This window comes from Pezoporus flaviventris, unplaced genomic scaffold (assembly GCF_033815535.1).
Source record: "Pezoporus flaviventris isolate CSIRO_AGI_PZ_B2104156 unplaced genomic scaffold, CSIRO_AGI_Pfla_v1 ptg000116l, whole genome shotgun sequence".
Lineage (NCBI taxonomy): Eukaryota > Metazoa > Chordata > Aves > Psittaciformes > Psittacidae > Pezoporus > Pezoporus flaviventris.
This window is the reverse complement of record NW_026892664.1, coordinates 544,848-567,080: the sequence shown is the minus strand read 5'-3', so window position 1 is coordinate 567,080 and position 22,233 is coordinate 544,848. Positions and strand designations below refer to the sequence as shown.

At 53.1% G+C, this 22,233-nt stretch overlaps 1 protein-coding gene and 1 pseudogene across 1 annotated transcript; both read right to left on the bottom strand.

Moving 5' to 3' along the window:
- Positions 1-3,268: 3,268 nt before the first annotated feature.
- On the bottom strand, positions 3,269-4,285 carry LOC133282176 (olfactory receptor 14C36-like). Its single transcript, XM_061478248.1, has one exon. It carries the CDS (start codon positions 4,283-4,285, stop codon positions 3,269-3,271), a length of 1,017 nt encoding a protein of 338 aa, XP_061334232.1.
- Positions 4,286-20,023: 15,738 nt separating this feature from the next.
- On the bottom strand, positions 20,024-20,969 carry LOC133282175 (olfactory receptor 14C36-like; annotated as a pseudogene).
- Between the last annotated feature and the right edge of the window lie 1,264 nt (positions 20,970-22,233).

The window sequence follows — 22,233 nt, the reverse complement described above, 5'->3', positions numbered from 1 at the left end:
GACCCCCATCTTGCTTTCCCACCTAGCTCTCACCAGGCATTTCTGTACCTTCAGTCCCATCTCTGCACCCATCCCTGTCTGTTCCTTGAAACACAAAGCCATGGGCTGAGCCAGACTCCCTCTGGGTGACCACAAGTCACCACAAGTCCACCTTTTGAGAGACATTTCTCTTTCCTAACTTTGAATCTGAACCTTCCAGGCTGCACTTTGCAGAGGTTTCCTTCTCTTCCTCTTAGCAAGAAAACCTCCATCACCTCTGCAGCCACATTTCACCTAGTTGTAGGCTGCTACTACAGTGTCAATTCAAGAGATGCATTGAATATCCCTCTGCAAGCTGATCTAAAGGAGGCTTCTAGAGGAATGGGTGATGCCATCAGTACAGAGAACTAAGCACCATGGGAGAGCAGCGGGAAAAGGCAATGGTCTGGATTGAGAACTTCTTGGCAAGAGCCAAAAGGAAAGGTGGTGTCCTTGGGTGCAAGGTACCCCATGCTCTGGGGACAGGGCACCTCATCTGGGACACCTTCTTGCCTGTAGCACCCTCTCTGCTGCACACACCCCGCTCTCTGCCCGCACTCACGAGTGTCTCACAGAAGCATTGCACCTCCCCTGCAGCAGCGACTCCTCACTGCAGGAGGTTCCTGCAATCCCCAGTCTCAGGGATGGATGCTGCATTCCAGGCAAGTTTGGGTAGTGCAGGAGAGGGAGACAGGAAGGTGGGCTCGTGGGGCATGATGAGCAGCGTTCAGGCACCCCCAGCAGTGGGTTCCCCATGTGCCACACTGAGGCATGTTCCATGAGGGAAAGTTCTCAGATAGCCTCTGGTTTGTCCAGGGCCTGCAGCCACACTCCAGGAACACCTACTCCTCCTCCACCTACAGACACCAACTGCTCCCCATCGCTGGGCTCCGTCCTGCTTGTAAGGATTTGCTAAAGCCCTGAACCACCACCTTGCTCCTCTCTGACTTCCCTCCATCTCTCTCACCTCCCTACACACTGATCATTGCCACCAGTAACTAACTGAAGACCTAAGAAGCTCTCAAGGCTTTCCTCAGGGGCTGACCATGTTTCTCCATTCACCATTGATGGATCCATTGATTGCCAGGTGTGAGGCTCCTGCAGAGGCAGAGATGCCCCTGGGTAGAGCCCTGCTGCCAGGAGGGGTGTGCAGGGCAGAGCTGAGCACACAGCCCATGGCATGGGCTCCAGGAGCACTAAGAAGGAGCAGAGCTGGGCACAGAGCAGCAGCTCCTGGCAGGGACAGCTCCAGGCAGCAGAGATATGGATGGGCAGGGAGTGGGTTGAAAGTGCAGCCCAGCCCTGGGAAGGGTGCGTTCAGGCAGCTCTCTTGGGGTCTGGCACTGGAGGTGGCTGCTGGCCGTGCTCTGCTGCACACAGCCCTTTGCTTCTCCCCATGAGAGCTCCATGATCTTCTCTTTGAAACCGTGCTCCCCTGCTTTCAGCACAGGACAGGTGTTTGTGGGGGTTCTTAAGATCAATTTGTGTGTGAAGGCATCATATACAAGTGCTGTAAGCACAGGGCAAATGGGAAAGGACTGATGGACACTGCAGCCCTCCTTGCTCTGCACTAAGCTATAAGGAGCTGAGAACTTCTCCCTGTTTCAATATTGTTCTGATTTTATGTCATACAAAGAATGTTTTATAGCCCTGTCCCCCACCGAAAAGTGTTATGCCAGTAAATACATAGCACAGTCCAAATGACTCTAAGGCCATGCTGAGCCTCTCTTGTGCAGCCCAGACTCACTCAAGTCATGAGTACAAGTAGTGAACTTTACAATGAAGTTGGATTTCATCTGTCATTCCTTGTGAACATCAGAGGTGGACAAAGCACTGCTTCAGAGCAAAGCTGACTTCCATCCAACCTGGCCTTGACCACTGCCAGGGATGGGGCAGACACAGCTTCTCTGGGCACCCTGTGCCAGTGTTGCACCACTCTCAAAGGGAACAACTTCATCTGAATGTCCAAGCTGAATCTTCCTTTTTTCAGCTTAAAGCCATTCCCCCTTGTTCTGTCACTGCAGGCCCTTGCAAAAACCCCTCTCCACATTTCTTGTAGGCCCTGCTTAGATATGGAGAGATTGCTAAGATATCTCCCTGGAGCCTTCTCTTCTCCAGGTTAAACACCCACATCTCTCAGTCCGCTTCCATTGGAGACGTTCTCCAGCCCTTAGAGCATCTTTGTGACCTTTCCTAAGCCCATCATTGTAGGATCAGAAGTGAACAGATGTTGGAAGGGACCCCAGGAGGTCTCAAGTCCAACCCATCATGAAGAGGGTAAGAGCAAGTGCTTCAAGGCTTGATTCAGGCTGAGTTGGAAATCCCCAAGGCCAGAGACTGCACAACCTCTCTGGGTGACCTGATGCAGCACTTGCCTGAGCCGATGGGAGCAAGGTTTCCTTCTGTCCTGACTGAACCTCTCCTCTGTCACTATCCCCCACTGCCTTTTGTCCTCCCACCAGGCACCACGGTGAGGAGCCTGGCTCTGTATTCTCCATGTCCTCCTTGCCGCTACAGGCAGCCAGTCCCCAACAGCCTTCCCTTCCCAAGATCTCAGGTCCCCATCAGCTTTCCCTTCTCCAGGATGGACAAGCCCAGCTTCCCCAGCCTCTCCCCACAGGCACCGTGCTCCAGTATCTCCTGACCTGAGGGCTCATTACTAAACCCACTCCTGCTTGCCAATAGCGTTCCTGAGTTGGGAATGTGAAACCTGGATGGAGGATTCCAGATCATCCCTTCCCTTGTTCTCCTGCCGTGCTCCTGCTCATACAGCCCATGATGCTGCTGTCCTCCCTTGCTGCCAGGGCACACGCTGCCTCCTGTCCAGCTCCTGCCCACGCAGACCTTTCCCATGGGCTACTCCCTGCCAGGCAGCCCCAGCCTGTGCCATTGCAGGGGAGTTCCCTGCAGGGACCCCTGTGTCCCCTGCTCCCCTGCCCAGGACACCCTGAGAGCTCTGCAGCCCCCCCATGCCTTCCCATCTCCCCACACCAGCACAACAGCCCTGGGTCTTGGGCTCCCCAAGAGCTCTTCCTGCTGCAGGCACAGAGCAGCCATCCCAGAGCTGGAGCAGACAGAAAGCTGCTTTCATTCCCCTTCATTCCTGCCATGTGAGGACATATCACAGAGAAGAAGTTGCTGCAGGATGGTTTATTTCCCTTAAATACAATGAGAGACCCCCACTGACACAAAGCCTGTGTGTCAGACAACAAGAGTGGCTACTTAAGCAGGAGGAGATGAAAACTGACATTTACGTGAAGACATCACCACAAATTGAAGCAGGAAAGACATGGCCTCTCATATGGAAACCCTTTGCAGGGTAAAGGAAGCAGTATATGGTTGCTGAAACCCATCCATTCACCAGCTTCCTCACAGCATCCTTCAGCTCCCGGTTCCTCAGGCTGTAGATGAGGGGGTTCACTGCTGGAGGCACCACCGAGTACAGCACTGACACCACCAGGTCCAGGGATGGGGAGGAGATGGAGGGGGGCTTCAGGTAGGCAAAGACAGCAGTGTTGACAAAGAGGGAAAGCACGGCCAGGTGAGGGAGGCACGTGGAAAAGGCTTTGTGGCGTCCCTGCTCAGAGGGCATCCTCAGCACGGCCCTGAAGATCTGCACATAGGACCCCACAATGAAAACAAAACAGCCAATAACAATCAGGACAGCAACCACAAGAAGCCCAACTTCCCTGAGGTAGGAGTGTGAGCAGGAGAGCTTGAGGATCTGGGGGATTTCACAGAAGAACTGCTCCACAGCATTGCCTCGGCACAGGGGCAGTGAAAATGTATTGGCCGTGTGCAGAAGAGCAGTGAGAAAGCCACTGCCCCAGGCAGCTGCTGCCATGTGGACACAAGCTCTGCTGCCCAGGAGGGTCCCATAGTGCAGGGGCTTGCAGATGGCCACGTAGCGGTCGTAGGACGTGACAGTGAGGAGAAAATACTCTGCTGAGATGAAGAAGAGAAAGAAAAAGAGCTGTGCAGCACAACCTGTGTAGGAGATGGCCCCGGTGTCCCAGAGGGAATTGGCCATGGATATGGGGACAGTGGTGGAGATGCAGCCCAGGTCCAGCAGGGAGAGGTTGAGGAGGAAGAAGTACATGGGGGTGTGGAGGCGCTGGTCACAGGCTGTGCTGGTGATGATGAGGCCGTTGCCCAGGAGCGCAGCCAGGGAGATGCCCAGGAAGAGCCAGAAGTGGCAGAGCTGCAGCTCCCGCGTGGCTGCGAATGGCAGGAGGAGGAACTGGGTGATGGAGCTGCCGTTGGACATCTGCTGCCTCTGGGCATGGGGCAGTGTCAGAGGAGAAAAAGGCAGTGACAGGTTAGGACAGGAGGGATGTCAGATACAGAAGTTCAGTTTACACATTCACAACTGAGCACATACTAGCAGGACAGGAGAGGTTTAGCGTCGTCGCCAGTCATGTCATTACACTGCTGAGGCTTCTTCCTAGGTACAATCAGAAGAGCATTGCATCAGGCCAAAAGTCTCAGTTCTTTGCAGAACCAAGAGAGCTGCAGTGTCCATCAGTCCTCTCCCACTTGCCCTGTGCTCAAACTTGCACTGCCTGTAAGGTGCCTTCACACACAAATTGATTTTAAGAACCCCCACAAACATCTGTCCTGTGCTGAGACCAGGGGAGAATGGTTTCAAAGGACAGTCCACAGAGCTCTCACGCTGAGAAGCAAAGGGCTGTGGGCAGCAGAGCACGGCCAGCAGCCACCTCCAGTGGCAGACCCCAAGTGAGCTGCCTGAACGCACCCTCCCCAGGGCTGGGCTGCACTTTCCCCCCACTCCCTGCCCATCCATATCTCTGCTGCCTGGAGCTGTCCCTGCCAGGAGCTGCTGCTCTGTGCCCAGCTCTGCTCCCTCTCAGTGCTCCCAGAGCCCATGCCATGGGCTGTGTGCTCAGCTCTGCCCTGCACACCCCTGCCTGTGCAGGGGCTCAGGAGCAGCTCACACAAGCCCTCGCAAGACTCTCGGTGCCTCCCTCAAAGCAGAGAAGTAAATTCCCAGCTCCCACTGCCCAACCTGCCCACCAAGAGGGAAAAACATCAAAGCTCAGCATCCTTCCCTATCAGGTAAATGATGCCTCAGTGTCTTTCAGAGGGACCCTCTGAAGAAGTGCTCAGATTGAAGGCAGATTGGAGCAGCGTCACCCACCCAGCACTTCCCTTCTCTGCCAGGGGCTGTTCCCTTCCCCTCAGCTCCCCCTGAGCTCCATGGGGAGCTCCCGGGCAGGCCGAGTGCTGACCCTGGCAGGCAGCAGAGTCCCTGCCCCTGCACACAGCCTTTGGGCTGCAGGGACCCTGCTGCAAGGGCGGCGCTGGGCACCCCTGCCTGCACACCCACATTCACACCCTGCAGCCAGCCCTGGCACAAGGGACCTGCCTTGTCCTGTCCCTGCATGGTGCAGGGGGAAGCCCTGCTCTGCAGCACATCCTCCTCCTTATCTACAGAGAGAAACTGCAGCTGCATTGCCCTGCACCCAGTGCCTTACCACAAACAGGGCTGGGAAGGTTTCTCCTTCAGAAGGTTCCTCCTCCTCCTCCTCACCATCCTCCACTGCCAAGTGCCTTTAAGCTCCCTGTGTCTCACAGGTCTCCCCTCGGTCTCAGCTCAGCAGCAGAGGCCCAGCTCAAGGTGGCTCTGCCTCTGCCCCACTGGGCTCCTTCCAGGGCTCCCTGGGGCTCCAGGGAAACACCATGGGAAACAGCCTGATGATACAAAGATTTAAGGCTAAAAATCTTCGTTTATTACAAGCAATCAATTAATTTGAAAATGGCCCTTTGAGAACATCGAGTCCAACCATTAACCTATCTCTGGCAAGTCCACACACTGAGCATGACAACATCTCTGGTAGGATACCCTGTTTGGATGGTCAGCAACAGCAACTGGGGCTTTAAAGTTGAATTTTACATCCCACCTTAATTTCTCTAATTTATATCCTATTCTGTTTGTTGTTAAACATTCTGCTATACATTAGAGCATAGAAATCAGCTGGACAAGTTACGTTGATGCAGAAACCTGTCCATATATACTTTTCACTGCACCAAGGGCAGCTTTAGCATAGGGATGCATCTAGATCTGTGCACAGCCATCTAGCTCCATCTCAGCGGGTTGTGTTAGGTTGGATATTTAATTGCAGATGCGTGTATATTAGCTTCAGTGATCAAGTGCTGTTAGAAATCCTGTGATTGAGTTTACAAATGCAAACTGCTGCTAGCTGGCATTTGTGATTCTTTAGATGAATAGCAGGCCTGAGACTAAGAGGGAATCCAGCTGCACAAAGACTGCTCTCGGAGAGGGAGCTTAGAAAGCAAAGAGATCCAATCTGAACCTCGTGACTCAACAAGAGGGTCTCCCTTATTCCTTTCTGTCTGCAGTTTCTATACACATGATTTCAGTTCAATGCTGTATAAATCACTTGAATCCAGTCCTGGATAAATCCTTGCCGAGTCTGACACAATCTCTTTTTGTAGATGGTGGAGTGGGGCCTCGCCACCAAATCCTGAGGAATCCTGCTTTTAGAAATTCACATTAAAATCACTTTTGCTGGTATGTGTGGAAGTGATTCTTTCAGCAATCCTAAACAGTTTCACAAGAGGCATGGGGGATTTCTCTGGGAAACACTTTCCAGTGTCTCACCACCCTCACGGGAAAGAATTTCTTCAGAGAACATGGTTTCTGTTTCACTGCAGACAAAGGAGGCAGGAGAGAAGGGGTGGGGAGCACGCACCCCAGCCCCGACTCCGCACAGGGCAGCGAGGGGTGCTGCTCTTCACTACAGCACAGCTGGGCTGAACTGAGTCAGTGCTTACACAGAAACCTGTCCTTGTCCCTGATGAAGCTCTACAGCCCACAGGCTTCTCCACAAGTACCAGCCCATCTGTTTTTCTTGTCACGTCTTGCCCAGTGTCACAAGCTGTGGCACAAGGGGAGGCCCTTGTTGCTGTTTCTCCTGGAACACAGGGAAGTAGAAAATGAAATACTTTTTTTAATAATGAAACCCATTCCAGTGACCACGGAAAATATGGAACAAGATGCTAGAGCCCTACAGGTTTTACCAGGAAGAGCTACAATTAGCTAAAAATTCCCTCCTGTGCTGTTTCCTTTCCCAGCCCATGGATACTTTCCTCAGTAAGTGGCAAGTGCACATGACACAGCAAGAGATCTGTGTCAAGCAAGGCCAGGCAAGGCAAGGCAATGCAAGACAAAGGAAGGCAAAGCAAGGGAAGGCAATGCAAGGCTAGGGAAGGCAAGGCAAGGCAAGGCAAGAAATGGCAAGGTAAGACAAGGCAAGGCAACTCAAGGTAAGACAAGGCAATGCAACTCAAGGTAAGGCAAGGCAATGCCAGGCAAGGCAAGGCATGTCCAGGCCAGGCAAGGAAAGGAAATGCAAGGAAAGGAAAGGCAATGCAAGGCCAGGCAAGGCATGGCCAGGCCAGGCTAGGCCAGGAAAGGCCAGGCAAGGCAAGGCAAGGCAAGGGAAGGACAAGCCAGGCCAGGCCAGGCCTTGCCAGGCAAGGCAAGGCATGGCAAGGGAAGGGAAGGAAAGGCATGGCAAGACATGGCAAGGCAAGGGAAGACACGGCAAGACAAGGCAAGGCAAAGGAAGGAATGGCATGGCGAGGCAAGGCGATGCGAGGCAATGGAGGGCAACGGCAAGGCAAAACATGGCAAGGGAAGGAAAGTTTTGGCGAGGCGAGGTGAGGCGAGGCGAGGCAAGGCAGGGCAACAGGAATAAAGACATAGTGAGGCGAGGAGAGGCAAGGTAAGGGAAGGGAAGGAAAGGAAAGGCAAGGAAAGGGAAGGCAAGGCATGGTGATGCGAGTAGAGGGAAGGCAAGGAAAGACGAGGTGAGGCAAGGCGAGGCAAGGCAATGCAAAGCAAGGCAAGGTAAGGCAAGGCAAGGCCATTAAAGTCCAGGAAAGGTGAGGAGAGGTAAGGTGAGGCAAGGCAAGGGAAGGAAAGAAAAGGCAAGGCAAGGCATGGCAATGGAAGGCAAGTCAAGGGAAGGGAAGGGAAGGCAAGGCAAGGCAAGGCAAGGCAAGGCAAGGAAAGGCAAGGTAAGGCGAGGCTAGGCAAGTCAAGACAAGGCAAGGCAGTGCAAGGCAAAGAAGGGAAAGTAATGGTGAGGTGAGGCAAGGCAAGGCAAGGCAAGGCCAGGCAAGGCAAGGAGAGGCAAGGAGAGGCAAGGCAAGGCAAGGAATGGCAATGGAAGGAAAGTAACGACGAGGCAAGGCAAGGCGAGGCAAGGCAAGGCAAGGCCATTAAAGGCCAGGCAAGGCAAGGAGAGGCGAGTTGAGCTGAGGCAAGGCAAGGCAAATCCTCGCGAGGTGAAACAACGTGAGGAGAGGCGAGGCGATGAGAGGTGAGGCAAGGCAAGGCAAATCAATGCAAGGCAAATCAAGGCAAGGCATGGCAAGGAATGGCAAGGCAAGGAAAGGCAAGGCAAAGCAAGGGAATGCAAGGCAAGGCAAGGGAAGGCAAGGGAAGATAAGGCAAGGCATGGCAAGGGAAAGAAAGACTTGGCAATGTGAGGCGAGGCAAGGCAAGGCAAGGCAATGCAAGGCAAGGGGAGGCAAGGCGAGGCGAGGCAAGGAAAGGCCATTCCAGGCCAGGCAGGGCGAGGCTAGTCGAGGCAAGGTGAGGCGATGTGAGGCGATTCCAGGCAAAGCAAGGCAAGGCAAGGGAAAGCAAGGCAAGGCAAGGCAAGTGAAGGAAAGGCATGGCAACGCAAGGGAAAGCAAGGCAAGGCAAGGGAAGGGAAAGCAAGGCAAGGCAAGTGAAGGAAAGGCGTGGCAACGCAAGGGAAAGCAAGGCAAGGCAAGGGAAGGGAAAGCAAGGCAAGGCAATGGAAGGAAAGAAATGGCGAGGCGAGGCAACGCAAGGCAAAGTCAGCCAAGGAAAAGCAAGGCAAGGCCATTTAAGGCCAGGCAAGGCGAGGTGAGATGAGGCAAGGCAAGGCAAGGCAAGGCAAGGCGAGGCAAGTCCTGGCAAGGCAAGGCAAGAAAAAGCAAGGGAAGGAAAGGCATGGCTAGGCTAGGAGAGGCAAGGCAATGTGAAGGCAAGGCAAGGCAAGGCATGGCAATGGAAGGAAAGTCCTGGTGAAGCCAGGCGAGGCGAGGTGAGGCAAGGCAAGGGAAGGCAAGGCATGGCATGGCAAGGGAAGGCAAGGCATGGCATGGCAAGGGAAGGAAAGTCATTGCAAGACATGGCAAGGCAAGGGAAGGCAAGGCAAGGTGAGGCAGGGCAAGGAAAGGCAAGGCCATTCCAGGCCGGGCAAGTCAATGAGAGGCAATGCAAGGCGATGCGAGGCAAGGCAAGGGAAGGCAAGGAAATGCAAGGCAAGGACAGGCAAGGCAAGGCAAGGACAGGCAAGGCCAGACCAGGACAGGCAACGCCAGGCCAGGCATGGCAAGGCAAGGCAAGGCAAGGGAAGGCAAGGCAAGGCCAGGCAAGGTAAGGCAAAGAAAGGGCAGGCAAGGCAAGGCAAGGCAAAGCAAGGCAAGACAAGGCAAGGCAAGGCAAGGCAATGCAAGGCAAAGCAAGGCAAGGCAAGGCAAAGCAAGGCAAGGCAAGGCAATGCAAGGCAAAGCAAGGCAAGGCAAGGCAAAGCAAGGCAAGGCAAGGCAATGCAAGGCAAAGCAAGGCAAGGCAAGGCAAGGCAAGGCTATGCAAGGCAGGGCAAGGCAAGGCAATGCAAGGCAGGGCAAGGCAAAGCAATGCAAGGCAGGGCAAGGCAAGGCAAGGCCATGCAAGGCAAGGCCAGGCCAGCCCAGGAAGGGCAAGACAAGTCAAGGCAAGCCCTGCAAGGCCAGGACAGGCCACGTCAAGCAGGGGAAAGGCCAGGCTAGGCCAGGACAGTCAAGCAATGGAAGGTACGGAAAGGCAATTCAGTGCAAGACGAGGCAATGCAAGGCAAGGAGAGACAAGGCAAGGCCAGGCAAGGCCAGGCAAGGCCAGGCTACGCCAGTCCAGGCCAGGCCAGGCAAGGCAAGGCAAGGCAATGCAAGGCAAGGCAATGCCAGGCAATGCCAGGCAAGGCAAGGCGATTCCAGGCAAGGCAAGGCAAGGCAAGGCAAGGACAGGCAAGGACAGGCAAGGCAAGACAAGGCCAGGCAGCGAAATGCCAGGCAAGGCCAAGCCAGGCAAGGCCAGGCAATGCAAGGCAAGGCATTACAAGGCAAGGCAATGGAAGGACGGCACGTCAAGGCAAGGCCAGGCCAGGCCAAGTCAGGCAAGGCTAGGCAAGGCAAGTGTCGTGGTTTAAAACTAGTCAGGCAGCTCGTTCACTCACTCCCCCCCTTCCTGCCCTCCCCCTACTTCCAGAGGGAAGGAGAGGAGAATCGAAAAGAATGCAACTCCCACTGGTTGCGATAAGAACAGTTTACTGACTCAGGAATAACACAAATCACTACTGCTACCACCAATAATAATAATGATAAAGGAAGTAACGAGGGAAGAGAATACAACACCTCAGCACCGACCGACTGATAACTCGCCCCGCAGCCTGACCAAGCACCGACCAATACCTCCTCTAACCTGGAGTCCTAGCCCTTCCAGGTAACTCTCAGTTACATCCTGGGAATGACATGTGGTGGTATGGAATACCTCTTTGGTCAGTTTGGGTCAGGTGTCCTGTCTCTGCTTCCTCCCGGCTTCCCCTCCTCCCTCGCAGAGCATGAGGCTCACAAAGTTTTTGGTCAGAGTAAACATGACTTTGCAAAAACTAAAAACATTGGTGTTATCAGCTCTGCTCCCAGGTCGAAAGTCTAAACACAACGCTGAACCAGCTCCTAAGAAGGAGAAATATGACTGCTACTGCTAAACCAGTATCCAGCCCTGATTGCATACCATTCACGTCCTGCTCACATCCTACATTTTCAATGTGCCATTGCTCTTACATATATACATCCATATATACACACAGACAGTGAGAAAGAGATCATTTCTTAGCGCATGGACCAATCCCTATAAAGCTGCTGAGTCCATTCGGTCCATGATACCGGGTTTCACCTCTTATAACAGTCTTTCAGAACAGGAGAGGCTGTGTGCAGTGTTCACACACATGAATCACCTGGGCAATAGCGTCCACTGCTAAGTCCACCCCTCCATCATGAGTCCATCTCTATGTTGCATCTCTGCCCTGATGGCCTGAAGTGCCATGGGCCCACCAGGCTCAAAATAATTCACTGTCCCCTTCAGCAATTTCTGCAGCTTGTTGCTGGTGCCTCCATACAGCTGCCTTCCATCTCCGATGCTTCCAAAGCACTGAAGGGGCCCAGTGGACTAGATACTTGCCCATACTGTCCCACACACCCTGCCACTCATGACTGTACAGCCTTGGGGAAAATCTCTCGGTGCTCCTATTTCGTCATCTAACCCTAGACAAGAACCAAACCCGACTCTGCTTAACTTTTGAGATCAGACAAAATGGTGGTGGGTAAAACACAGTCTGTGTGTGTGCCAACATGCTGATCCCCACCACAATCAGCAGGCAGGTCCCAAGGGTACCCAAAGGCCATTCAAAACCTTCAGACCTCTCAAACGATGCTGCTGTACTTGTCACTGGGGCTGGGGTAGCTGCTGTGCTTGCCGGCACTCCCACCACCAGCTTCCCTTTTCCTGAGTCCAGCTCTTCCTCCTCTGCCTTGCTGGGAAATGCTGCGTGGTCTCCTGCATCCTCCTGGGGCTCGCCTGGCAGCTTCCAGGGAATGCTCTCGGCCGTCGTGGGGCTGGGCTCGGTCACGGGTCTCGGCTCCTCCACCGCCTTCTCCCGCTGCTCTGCAGCCACCTCCTTCTACCCCTCGACAGCCCTGACATCCCCCACCAGCAGCCGCTGCCTGCCGACCTCCAGCCCCGCTCCCCCCACCTCTTGGTCCCGGGGCTGCTCTCCCGGGCCAGCTCGACCGCTGCTGGCTCCCTCGCCCGCTCCCCCTCAGCTCCCCGCAGCCTCTTGAAGATGGAGGTGAGGACTAGGGCCAGGACGGAGAAGAGCAGCGTACAGGTACAGGTACAAGTCCACAGCCACGTCTGTCCTGCGCTGCTGCTGGAGCCTCCCCGTATTACAAGTTATTGCCATGACAGCACAAGGGGGAATGGCTTTAACCTGAAAAAAAGGGAGATTTAGCTTGACTTTAGGAGGAAGTTGTTCCCTTTGAGGGTGGTGGGACACTGGCACAGGGTGCCCAGAGAAGCTGTGGCTGCCCCATTCCTGGCAATGTTCAAGGCTGGATTGGATGGGAGTCACCTTTGCTCTGAAGCAGTGAAGTCCAGCTCTGCTTTGCACAACGCATGTCAGATGAAATCCAACTTGGCTGTAAAGTTTTCTACATGTACTCATGATTTGGATGCATGTGGGCTGTACAACTGAAGCTCAGCATGGCCTTAGAATCATTTTGTCTCTGTTATTTATTTACTGGCTTAACACTGCTGAGGTTGTTTTGGGGGGTATAAAACATTATTTCTTTGAAAGAAAATCAGAAGAGTATTGAAACAGGGAGAAGTTCTCAGCTCTTTGAAGCTTAGCGCAGAGCCAGGGGAGCTGCAGCATACATCAGTCCTTTCCATTTCCCCTGTGCTCAAACTTGCACTGCCTGTAAGATGCCTTCACACACAAACTGATCTTAAGAACCCCCAGAAACATCTGTCCTGTGCGGAGAGCAGGGCAGCACGGTTTCAAAGGGCAGGTCACAGAGCTCTCATGGGCAGAAGCAGAGGACTGCGTGCAGCAGAGCATGGCCAGCAGCCACCTCCAGTGCCAGACCCCAAGAGAGCTGCCTGAATGCGCCCTCCCCTTTAGATCCGCTTGCTGAGGGATGTTCAATGCATCTCTTGAATTGACACTATAGTAGCAGCCTACAGCTACTTGAAATGTGGCGTCAGAGATGATGTAGTTTTTCTTGCTAGCAGGAAGAGAAGGAAACCTCTGCAAAGTGCAGCTTGGAAGGTTCAGACTCAAAGTTAGGAAAGAGAAATGTCTCTCAAAAGGTGGACTTGTGGTGCAAGAGGTCACCCAGAGGGAGTCTGGCTCAGCCCATGGCTTTGTGTTTCAAGGAACAGACAGCCATGGGTGCAGAGATGGGACTGAAGGTACAGAAGTGCAGGTGAGAGCTAGGTGGGAAAGCAAGATGGGGGTCAACAGCCTGAAGGGAAAGAGGTGCAGGCATGGGCCAGTGTAGGACAGCCTGCAGCAGAGATGACAGGGTTCTGGCATGGCTGAAAGGCCCAAAAGAGCAAAAGGCCTCTGTGCCCTGGGCTATGGCAGTTGCCTCTTTCATCAAGGCCTATGAGGAGAACTTTCATCCTCAGGATTTCAGGCTCTGCTTCTCCAAGGGCTGTGGTCAGGGCTTGGCCTTTCTGCATCATCAAACAAACCAAGGGTTTTCTCACCATCAGACACCTGCACTTTGCCTTTGTCTCCCTGTAATCACAGCCTGCAGTTACTTGCTTTAACGAGACCCTGGGGAGGCTTTGTCAGCAACAGCCCTCAGTGGGGCCCATTAATGCTGAAGGCACTTGGGGCTTTGTTTCTGAGTTGGACTTCTTGAGAGGTTTCCTCAGTCTCCTCTCAGCACCTGAGGTTCACAGCCTCAGCCCAAATACACCATGGGACTCATTAAACCCTGATGAGCCATGTCTCACTGTGTAGTTTTTGTCAAGTCTTCCAGATTGTCTTCCAGGGAACTGGGGAGGTTTCCGAGTGCAGGAAGATTACAAAGGGCATCTGATAGAAGTTATTTGAAAGGGTTATTTGAAAGGAAAATCTACGAAAGATGAGAGGAATGAAGGACGCGGTGTAACAGGCAGGACAGTGGCAGTGCAGTTACAGGGGAAGATCAGCATTGGATTGGCCATTGGATTGGCAGAGGTCTCTTGGGAGGGAGGACAAGGACATGTTGCAGTTACCTTTGATAAAGGTGCCAAGGGCAACCCAGGGGAGCCCAGGCTGTACAAGCTGCCTTTGGTGAGGCGTGTGCCCGCATCAAAGTCCTCTTGGGTGACACCTCTGGGCACCTAAAAGCTGTCCGAAGGGTAACTGCTGCCTGGCCAAGCTGAGAGCCTGCAGTTGTGTGTGAGGAGGCAAAGAGTGGATGTGGTTTCCCTCAGCTTCAGCACAGCTCTTGGCACGGTCTCCCTCAACGCTGCTGTACCCAAGGGAAGCCATTGCAGCCTGGGTGGGTGGACAAAGAGGAGGGTGAAGCGCTTGTGTCAGCAGAGGCAGCTCCAACAGTTGAGGAGCCACCAGGGACATCCCAGGCACCAGGAGATGCAGGTGCCTGCTCCGGGGCTGTCACCTCCGCAGCCACCACAACAACACAAGGAGCAGCATCAGCCAGGGCCCTTCGCCTGTCCCTGTATCCGCAGAGCCAGCAGTGCCACCATGAGTCAGGAATGTTGGGCGCTGGATCCCCAGGTGAGGTCAGACCAGGTCAACAACACCGCAGGGCTGAGGTGCCTCTAGCCTCTGACAGTGGCAGCAGGAGGCCAGAGAGACGCTGCTGCTGCAGTGCACGGCTCTGTGTGTGCAAGGTGATCTCAGAGAAAACTCCAGGAACAAACTCACCAACAAAGTTTTCAAGCTGACAAGCAGGTATTCTTTATTGCGGTGCCAGGAGACACAGGGGATTGCTCGTCCTAGCATGTGTCTCTCAATTGCCACACAAGCCGTCCTTTCATAGTCCCTGGGCATACATACATATTCATAAGGCTACATATGGATTACATCATTTTCCAGAAAGTTCCCCCCATGCGTACAGAATTGTGGTGGTGGTCTCTGAGGGTCGTTTACTTCTTCCAACGATCTTCATCACTTCTGGCCGCCTTGGAGGGATCATAGAGAAGTCATAGAGGAGTCATAGAGAAGTGATAGAGGAGTCTTTTAGTCATAGAGTCATAGAGGAATCATGCAGGAATCATAGAGGAGTCATAGAAGAGTCAAAAACAGTACAGATGTCATAGAGGAGTAATAGAGGGGTCATAGTGAAGTCATAGAGGAGTAACAGAGAATCATGATAGAGTCATAGTGGAGTCATATAGACGACATAGTGTCATAGATTCATAGAAGAGTCATAGAGGAGTCAGTGGAATCATAAAGGAGTCATGGTGGAGTCATAGACAAGTCATAGTGGAGTCAAAGAGGAGTCATAGAGGAATCATAGTGGAGTCATAGAGGAGTCATAGTGGAGTCATGTAGGAGTCACAGAGGAGTCCTAGTGGAGTCATATAGAAGTCATAGTGGAGTAATGTAGGAGTCATAGAGGAGTCATAGTATCATAGAGCTAAAGAGGAGTCATAGAGGAGTCATAGTGGAGTCATAGAGGAGAAATAGAGAAGTCATAAAAGAGTTGTAGTGGAGTCATATAGGAGACATAGCGTCATATATTCTTAGAGGTGTCATAGAGGAGTCATAGTGGAATCATAGATCAGTCATAGTGGAGTCATAGAAGAGTCATAGAGGAGTCACACAGGAGTCATAGAGGAGTCATAGAGTAGTCATGCAGGAGTCATAGAGTCATAGAGGATTCATAGAAGAGACATAGAGTAGTCATGTTGGAGTCACAGAAGAGTCATAGTGGAGTCCTTGAGGAGTCATAGAGTCGTAGAGGAGTCATACAGGAGTCATATAGGAGTCATAGAGGAGTGACAGAGGTGTCATAGAGGAGTCAGAGAGGAGCCATAGAAAATTAATAGAGGTGTCATAGTGGAGTCATAGTATCATAGATTGATAGAGGAGCCATAGAGGAGTCATCAAGGACTCATACAGAAGTCATAAAGGAGTTACAGTGGAGTCATAGTGGTGTCAAAGAGGAGTCATAGTGTCATAGAGAAATTGTAGAGGAATTGTAGAGGAGTTGTAGAGGAATCATAGAGGAATGGCAGAGGATTCGTAGAGGTGTCGTAGAGGAGACATGGAAGAGTCATAGAGGAGTCATAGATGAGTCATAGTGGAGTCATAGAGGATTCATAGAAGAGTCACAGATGGGTCATAGAGGGGTCATAGTGGAGTCATAGAGAGGTCATAGAGGGGTCGTAATGGGGTCATAGTGGAGTCATAGGGGGTCATAGAAGCGTCTTAGAGGGGTCATAGAGGGGTCATAGTGGAGTCATAGAGGGGTCATAGAGGCATCTTAGTGCAGTCATAGAGGTGTCTTAGAAGTGTCATAGTATCACAGATTCAGAGAGGAGTCATCAAGAACTCATACAGGACTCATACAGGAGTCATACAGGAGTCATCGTGGAGTCAAAGAAGAGTCATAGGGGAGTCATATTGGAAGAATAGAGGAGTCCTAGTGTCATAGATTCATAGAGCAGTCATAGAGGTGTCATAGAGACATCATAGAGTCATTATAGAGGAGTCATAGAGGCTTCATAGACGCGTCATCGACGCGTCATAGAGGAGTCATAGAGAGTAATAGTGGAGTCTTAGAGGAGTCTTAGGGGAGTCACAGTGTCATTGATTCATAGAGGAGTTGTAGAGGAGTCATCTATGAGTCATAGTAGAGTCATCTAGGAGTCATAGGGGAGTCTTAGAGGAATTGTAGGGGAGTGAGTCATGGAGAAGTTAGACATAGAAGAGTCTTACAGTCATAGAGATGTCTTAGAGTCATAGTGGAGTCATAGAGGAATCATAGAGGCATCATAGGGGCATCATAGAGGAGTCATAGGGGTGTCATTGAGGAGTCTTAGAGGAGTCATAGAGGACTCCTTGAGGGGTCATAGAGGGGTCTTAGGGGAATCTTAGAAAGGTCATTGGCAAGTGTCCTGGCTTTAGCAGTAGCAGTCATTTTTCTCCTTCTTAGTAGCTGGTGTAGCACGGTGGCCTGGGAACAGAGCTGATAACACCAATGTTTTTAGTTTCTGCACAAATGTTTTGGTCTGACAAAGGACTTTCTGAGCCTCATGATCTGCCAGGGAGGAGGGGAATCCGGGAGGAGTCTGAGCCAGGACAACTGACCCAAAGAGGCCAAAGAAGTATTCCAAGCCACATCATGTCATGCCCAGGATGTAACAGGGAGTTACCCGGAAGGGCTAGAGGACTGCCGGGTTGGACTAGGTATCAGACGGTGCTTGGTCAGGCTGGGGGGGTGAGTTATCAGTCGGCTGGTGGTGAGATGTTGTATTGTCTTCCCTTGTTATTTCCTTTATCATTATTATTATTATTGGTGGTAGCAGTAGTGATGTGTGTTAGACCTTAGTTACTAAACTGTTCTTATTTCAACCCATGGGAGTTGCATTCTTTTCGATTCTCCTCTCTGTCCGTCTGGGAGTAGGGGGCAGGAAAGAAGAGGGGGAGTGAGTGAACGAGCTGCCTGACTGGTTTTAAACCACAACAGTTCTTTCCTTCCCTTGCCTTGCCTGGCTTTGCCTCGCCTAGCTTTGCCTTCCCTTGCCTTGCCTTGCTTTCCCTTTTCTTGCCATGCCTTGCCATGCCCTTCCTTCCCTTGCCTTGCCTTGCCTTGCCTTGCCTTGCTTTGCCGGAATTGCCTCACATTGCCTCACCTTGCCTCAATTAGCCTCGCCCTGCCTGGCCTGAAATGGCCTGGGAGTTAGCCGGAAGGGCTGGGAGACTGCAGGGTTGGAGGAGGTATGGGTCGGTGCTTGGTCGGGCTGAGGGGGGGCAAGTTATCTGTCGGCTGGTGGTGAGGTGTTGTATTCTCTTCCCTTGTTATTTCCTTTATCATTATTATCATTGGTGGTAGCAGTAGTGATTTGTGTTATACCTTAGTTACTAAACTGTTCTTATCTCAACCCGTGGGAGTTGCATTCTTTTCGATTCTCCTCTCCGTCCCTTCGAGAGCAGGGGGAGGGCAAGAAAGGGGGGGGAAGTAAGCGAGCGAATTACCTGACTGGATTTAAACCACGACACCTTTCCTCGCCTTACCTTGCTTTGCCTCACCTCGCCTTACCTTGCTTTGCCTCGCATCGCCTCCCATTGCCTCACCTCGCCATGCCTTTCCTTGCCTTGCCTTGCATTGCTTTGCCTCGCCTCCCCTTGCATCGCCAGGTTTTTCTTTCCCTTGCCATGCCTTGCTTTTTCTTCCCTTGCCTTCCCTTCCCTTGCCTTGCATTCCTTTGCTTTGCCTTGCCTTTCCTTGCCTTGCCATGCCTTGCCATGCCTTGCCTTTCGTTGCTTTGCCTTGCCTTGTCTTGCCTTGCCTTGCCTTGCCTTGATTTGCCTTGCGTTGCCTTGCCATGCCTTTCCTTCCCTTGCAATGCCTTGCCTTTCCTGGTCTTGCTTTGCATGGCCTTGCCTCACCTCACCTCACCTCCCCTCTCCTCACCTCATTTCGCCTCGTGAGGAGTTTCCTTCCCTTGCAATGCCTTGCCTCGGCTCGACTCACCTCTCCTCGCCTTGCCTCACGTCGCCTTGCCCTGCCTTGCCTCGCATCGCCTTGCCTTGCCTGGCCTGCTCTAGCCTGACCTGGCCTTACTCCCTTGCCTTGCCTTGCCTTGCCTTTCATTGCCTTGCCTTGCCTTGCCTTTCCTGGCATTGCCTTGCCTTGCCTTTCCTGGCATTGCCTTGCCTTACCTTGCCTTGCCTTGCCCTCATCTGCCTTGAACTGCCTCACCCTGCCTTACCCTGCCTTGCCGTGCCTTGACCTGACTTGCCTTTCATTGCCTTGCCTTGCCTTGATCTGCCTTGAACTTCCTTGCCGTGCCCTGCCTTACCCTGCCCGGCCCTGCCCTTCCCTTCCTGGCCTTGCCTTACCTTGCCTTGCCTTGCCATAGCTTGTTTTGCTCTGCCTTTCCATGCCTCGCCTTGCCTCGCCTTGCCCTGCCTTGCCTTGCTCATCCTGGCCCTGACTTGCCTTGCCTTTGCAGGGCACTGCAGGTACAGCTGAAAATTCCCTGCCTGTTTCCTTGGTCCATGGTTGAGTTGCTTTGGAAATAAATGTGACTCTACAGCTCTAACACCAAAAGGAACTGTTCACCTTCATGTGCAGCAGACACACAGATCTCTTGCTGTGCCATGTGCACTTGTCAGTTACTGAGGAAAGTATCCATGGGCTGGGAAAGGAAACAGCACAGGAGGGAATTTTTAATTCATTGTTGCTCTTCCTGGTAAAACCTGTAGGGCTCTAGCATCTTGTTCCATATTTTCTGTGGTAACTGGAATGGGTTTCATTATTAAAAAAAGTATTTCATTTTCTACTTCCCTGTGTTCCAGGAGAAACAGCAACAAGGGCCTCCCCTTGTGCCACAGCTTGTGACACTGGGCAAGAAAAACAGATGGGCTGGTACTTTGTGGAGAAGCTGGTGGGCTGTAGAGCTTCATCAGGGACAAGGACAGGTTTCCCTTCTCCAGACTGGAGAAGCCCAGCTCCACCAGACTCTCCCCACAGGCACTGTGCCCTAGTATCTCCTGACCTGAGGGCCCATTATTAAACCCACTCCTGAACTGGGGATCTGAAGCCTGCATGGAGGATTCTAGATCATCCCTTCCCTTGTTCTTCTGCCGTGCTCCTGCTCATACAGCCCACGATGCTGCTGTCCTCCCTTGCTGCCTCCTGTCCAGCTCCTGCCCACCCAGACCTTTCCCATGGGCTGTTCTCAGCCAGGCAGCCCCAGCCTGGGCCATTGCAGGGAGTTCCCTGCAGGGACTCCTGTGTCCCCTGCTCTCCTGCCCAGGACACCCCCCCCCCCACCCATGCCATCCCATCTCCCCACACCAGCACAACAGCCCTGGCCCTTGGGCTCCTCAACAGCTCTTCCTGCTGCAGGCACAGAGCAGCCGTCCCAGAACTGGAGCAGCCAGAAAGCTGCTTTCATTCCCCTTCATTCCTGACATGTGAGGACATATCACAGAGAAGAAGTTGCTGCAGGATCATTTATTTCCCTTAAATACAATCAGAGACCAGAGTGACACAAAGTCTGTGGGTCACACAACACGAGTGGCAACTTAATTAGGAGGAGATGAAAACTGACATTTCTATGAAGACAACATCATCACAAATTGAAATAGGAAAACAAATGTAAAGCAGGAAAGACAGACATGGCCTGTCATGACCTACACTGGAAACCCTTTCCAGGGTAAAGCAAGCAGCGTATATCTGCTGAATCACATCTGGTCACCAGCTTCCTCACAGCATCCTTCAGCTCCTGGTTCCTCAGGCTGTAGATGAGGGGGTTCACTGCTGGAGGCACCACCGAGTACAGCACAGACACCACCAGATCCAGGGATGGGGAGGAGATGGAGGGGGGCTTCAGGTAGGCAAAGACAGCAGTGTTGACAAAGAGGGAAAGCACGGCCAGGTGAGGGAGGCACGTGGAAAAGGCTTTGCGGCGTACCCTGCTCAGAGGGCATCCTCAGCACGGCCCTGAAGATCTGCACATAGGACCCCACAATAAAAACAAAACAGCCAACAGCAATCAGGACACCCACCACAAGAAGCCCAACTTCCCTGAGGTAGGAGTGTGAGCAGGAGAGCTTGAGGATCTGGGGGATTTCACAGAAGAACTGCTCCACAGCATTGCCTCGGCACAGGGGCAGTGAAAATGTATTGGCCGTGTGCAGAAGAGCAGTGAGAAAGCCACTGCCCCAGGCAGCTGCTGCCAGGTGGACACAAGCTCTGCTGCCCAGGAGGGTCCCATAGTGCAGGGGCTTGCAGATGGCCATGTAGCGGTCGTAGGACATGACAGTGAGGAGAGAATACTCTGCTGAAATGAAAAAGACAACGAAAAAGAGCTGTGCACCACAGCCTGTGTAGGAGATGGCCCTGGTGTCCCAGAGGGAATTGGCCATGGATTTGGGGACAGTGGTGGAGATGCAGCCCAGGTCCAGCAGGGAGAGGTTGAGGAGGAAGAAGTACCTGGGGGTGTGGAGGCGCTGGTCGCAGGCTGTGCTGGTGATGATGAGGCCGTTGCCCAGGAGCGCAGCCAGGGAGATGCCCAGGAAGAGCCAGAAGTGGCAGAGCTGCAGCTCCCGCGTGTGTGAGAATGGCAGGAGGAGGAAGTGGGTGATGGAGCTGCCGTTGGACATCTGCTGCCTCTGGGCATGGGGCAGTGTCAGAGGAGAAAAAGGCAGTGACAGGTTAGGACAGGAGGGATGTCAGATACAGAAGTTCAGTTTACACATTCACAACTGAGCACATTTTAGCAGGAGAGGAGAGGTTCAGCGTCGTTGCCATTCACGTCATTACACTGCTGAGGCTTCTTCCTAGGTACAATCAGAAGAGCATTGCATCAGGCAAAAAGTCTCAGTTCTTTGCAGAACCAAGAGAGCTGCAGTGTCCATCAGTCCTCTCCCACTTGCCCTCTGCTCAAACTTGCACTGCCTGTAAGGTGCCTTCACACAAATTGATCTTAAGAACACCCACAAACATCTGTCCTGTGCTGAGAGCAGGGGAGAACAGTTTCAAAGGACAGTCCACAGAGCTCTCACGCTGAGAAGCAAAGGGCTGTGGGCAGCAGAGCACGGCCAGCAGCCACCTCCAGTGCCAGACCCCAAGAGAGCTGCCTGAACGCACCCTCCCCAGGGCTGGGCTGCACTTTCAATCCACTCCCTGCCCATGTCTCTGCTGCCTGGAGCTGTCCCTGCCAGGAGCTGCTGCTCTGTGCCCAGCTCTGCTCCCTCTCAGTGCTCCCAGAGCCCATGCCATGGGCTGTGTGCTCAGCTCTGCCCTGCACACCCCTGCCTGTGTAGGGGCTCAGGAGCAGCTCACACGAGCCCTCACAAGACTCTCGGTGCCTCCCTCAAAGCAGAGAAGAAAATTCCCAGCTCCCACTGCCCAACCTGCCCACCAAGAGGGAAAATCATCAAAGCTCAGCATCCTTCCCTATCAGGTAAATGATGCCTCAGTGTCTTTCAGAAGGACCCTCTGAAGAAGTGCTCAGAGTGATGGCAGATTGGAGCAGCGTCACCCACCCAGCACTTCCCTTCCCTCTCAGGGGTTTCTCCTTTCCCCTCAGCTCCCCCCGAGCTCCATGGGGAGCTCCCGGGCAGGCTGAGTGCTGACCCTGGCAGGCAGCAGAGTCCCTGCCCCTGCACACAGCCTTTGGGCTGCAGGGACCCTGCTGCAAGGGCAGCGCTGGGCACCCCTGGCTGCACACCCACATTCACACCCTGCAGCCAGCCCTGGCACAAGGGACCTGCCTTGTCCTGTCCCTGCATGGTGCAGGGGAAGCCCTGCTCTGCAGCACATCCTCCTCCTTATCTACAGAGAGAAACTGCAGCTGCATTGCCCTGCACCCAGTGCCTTACCACAAACAGG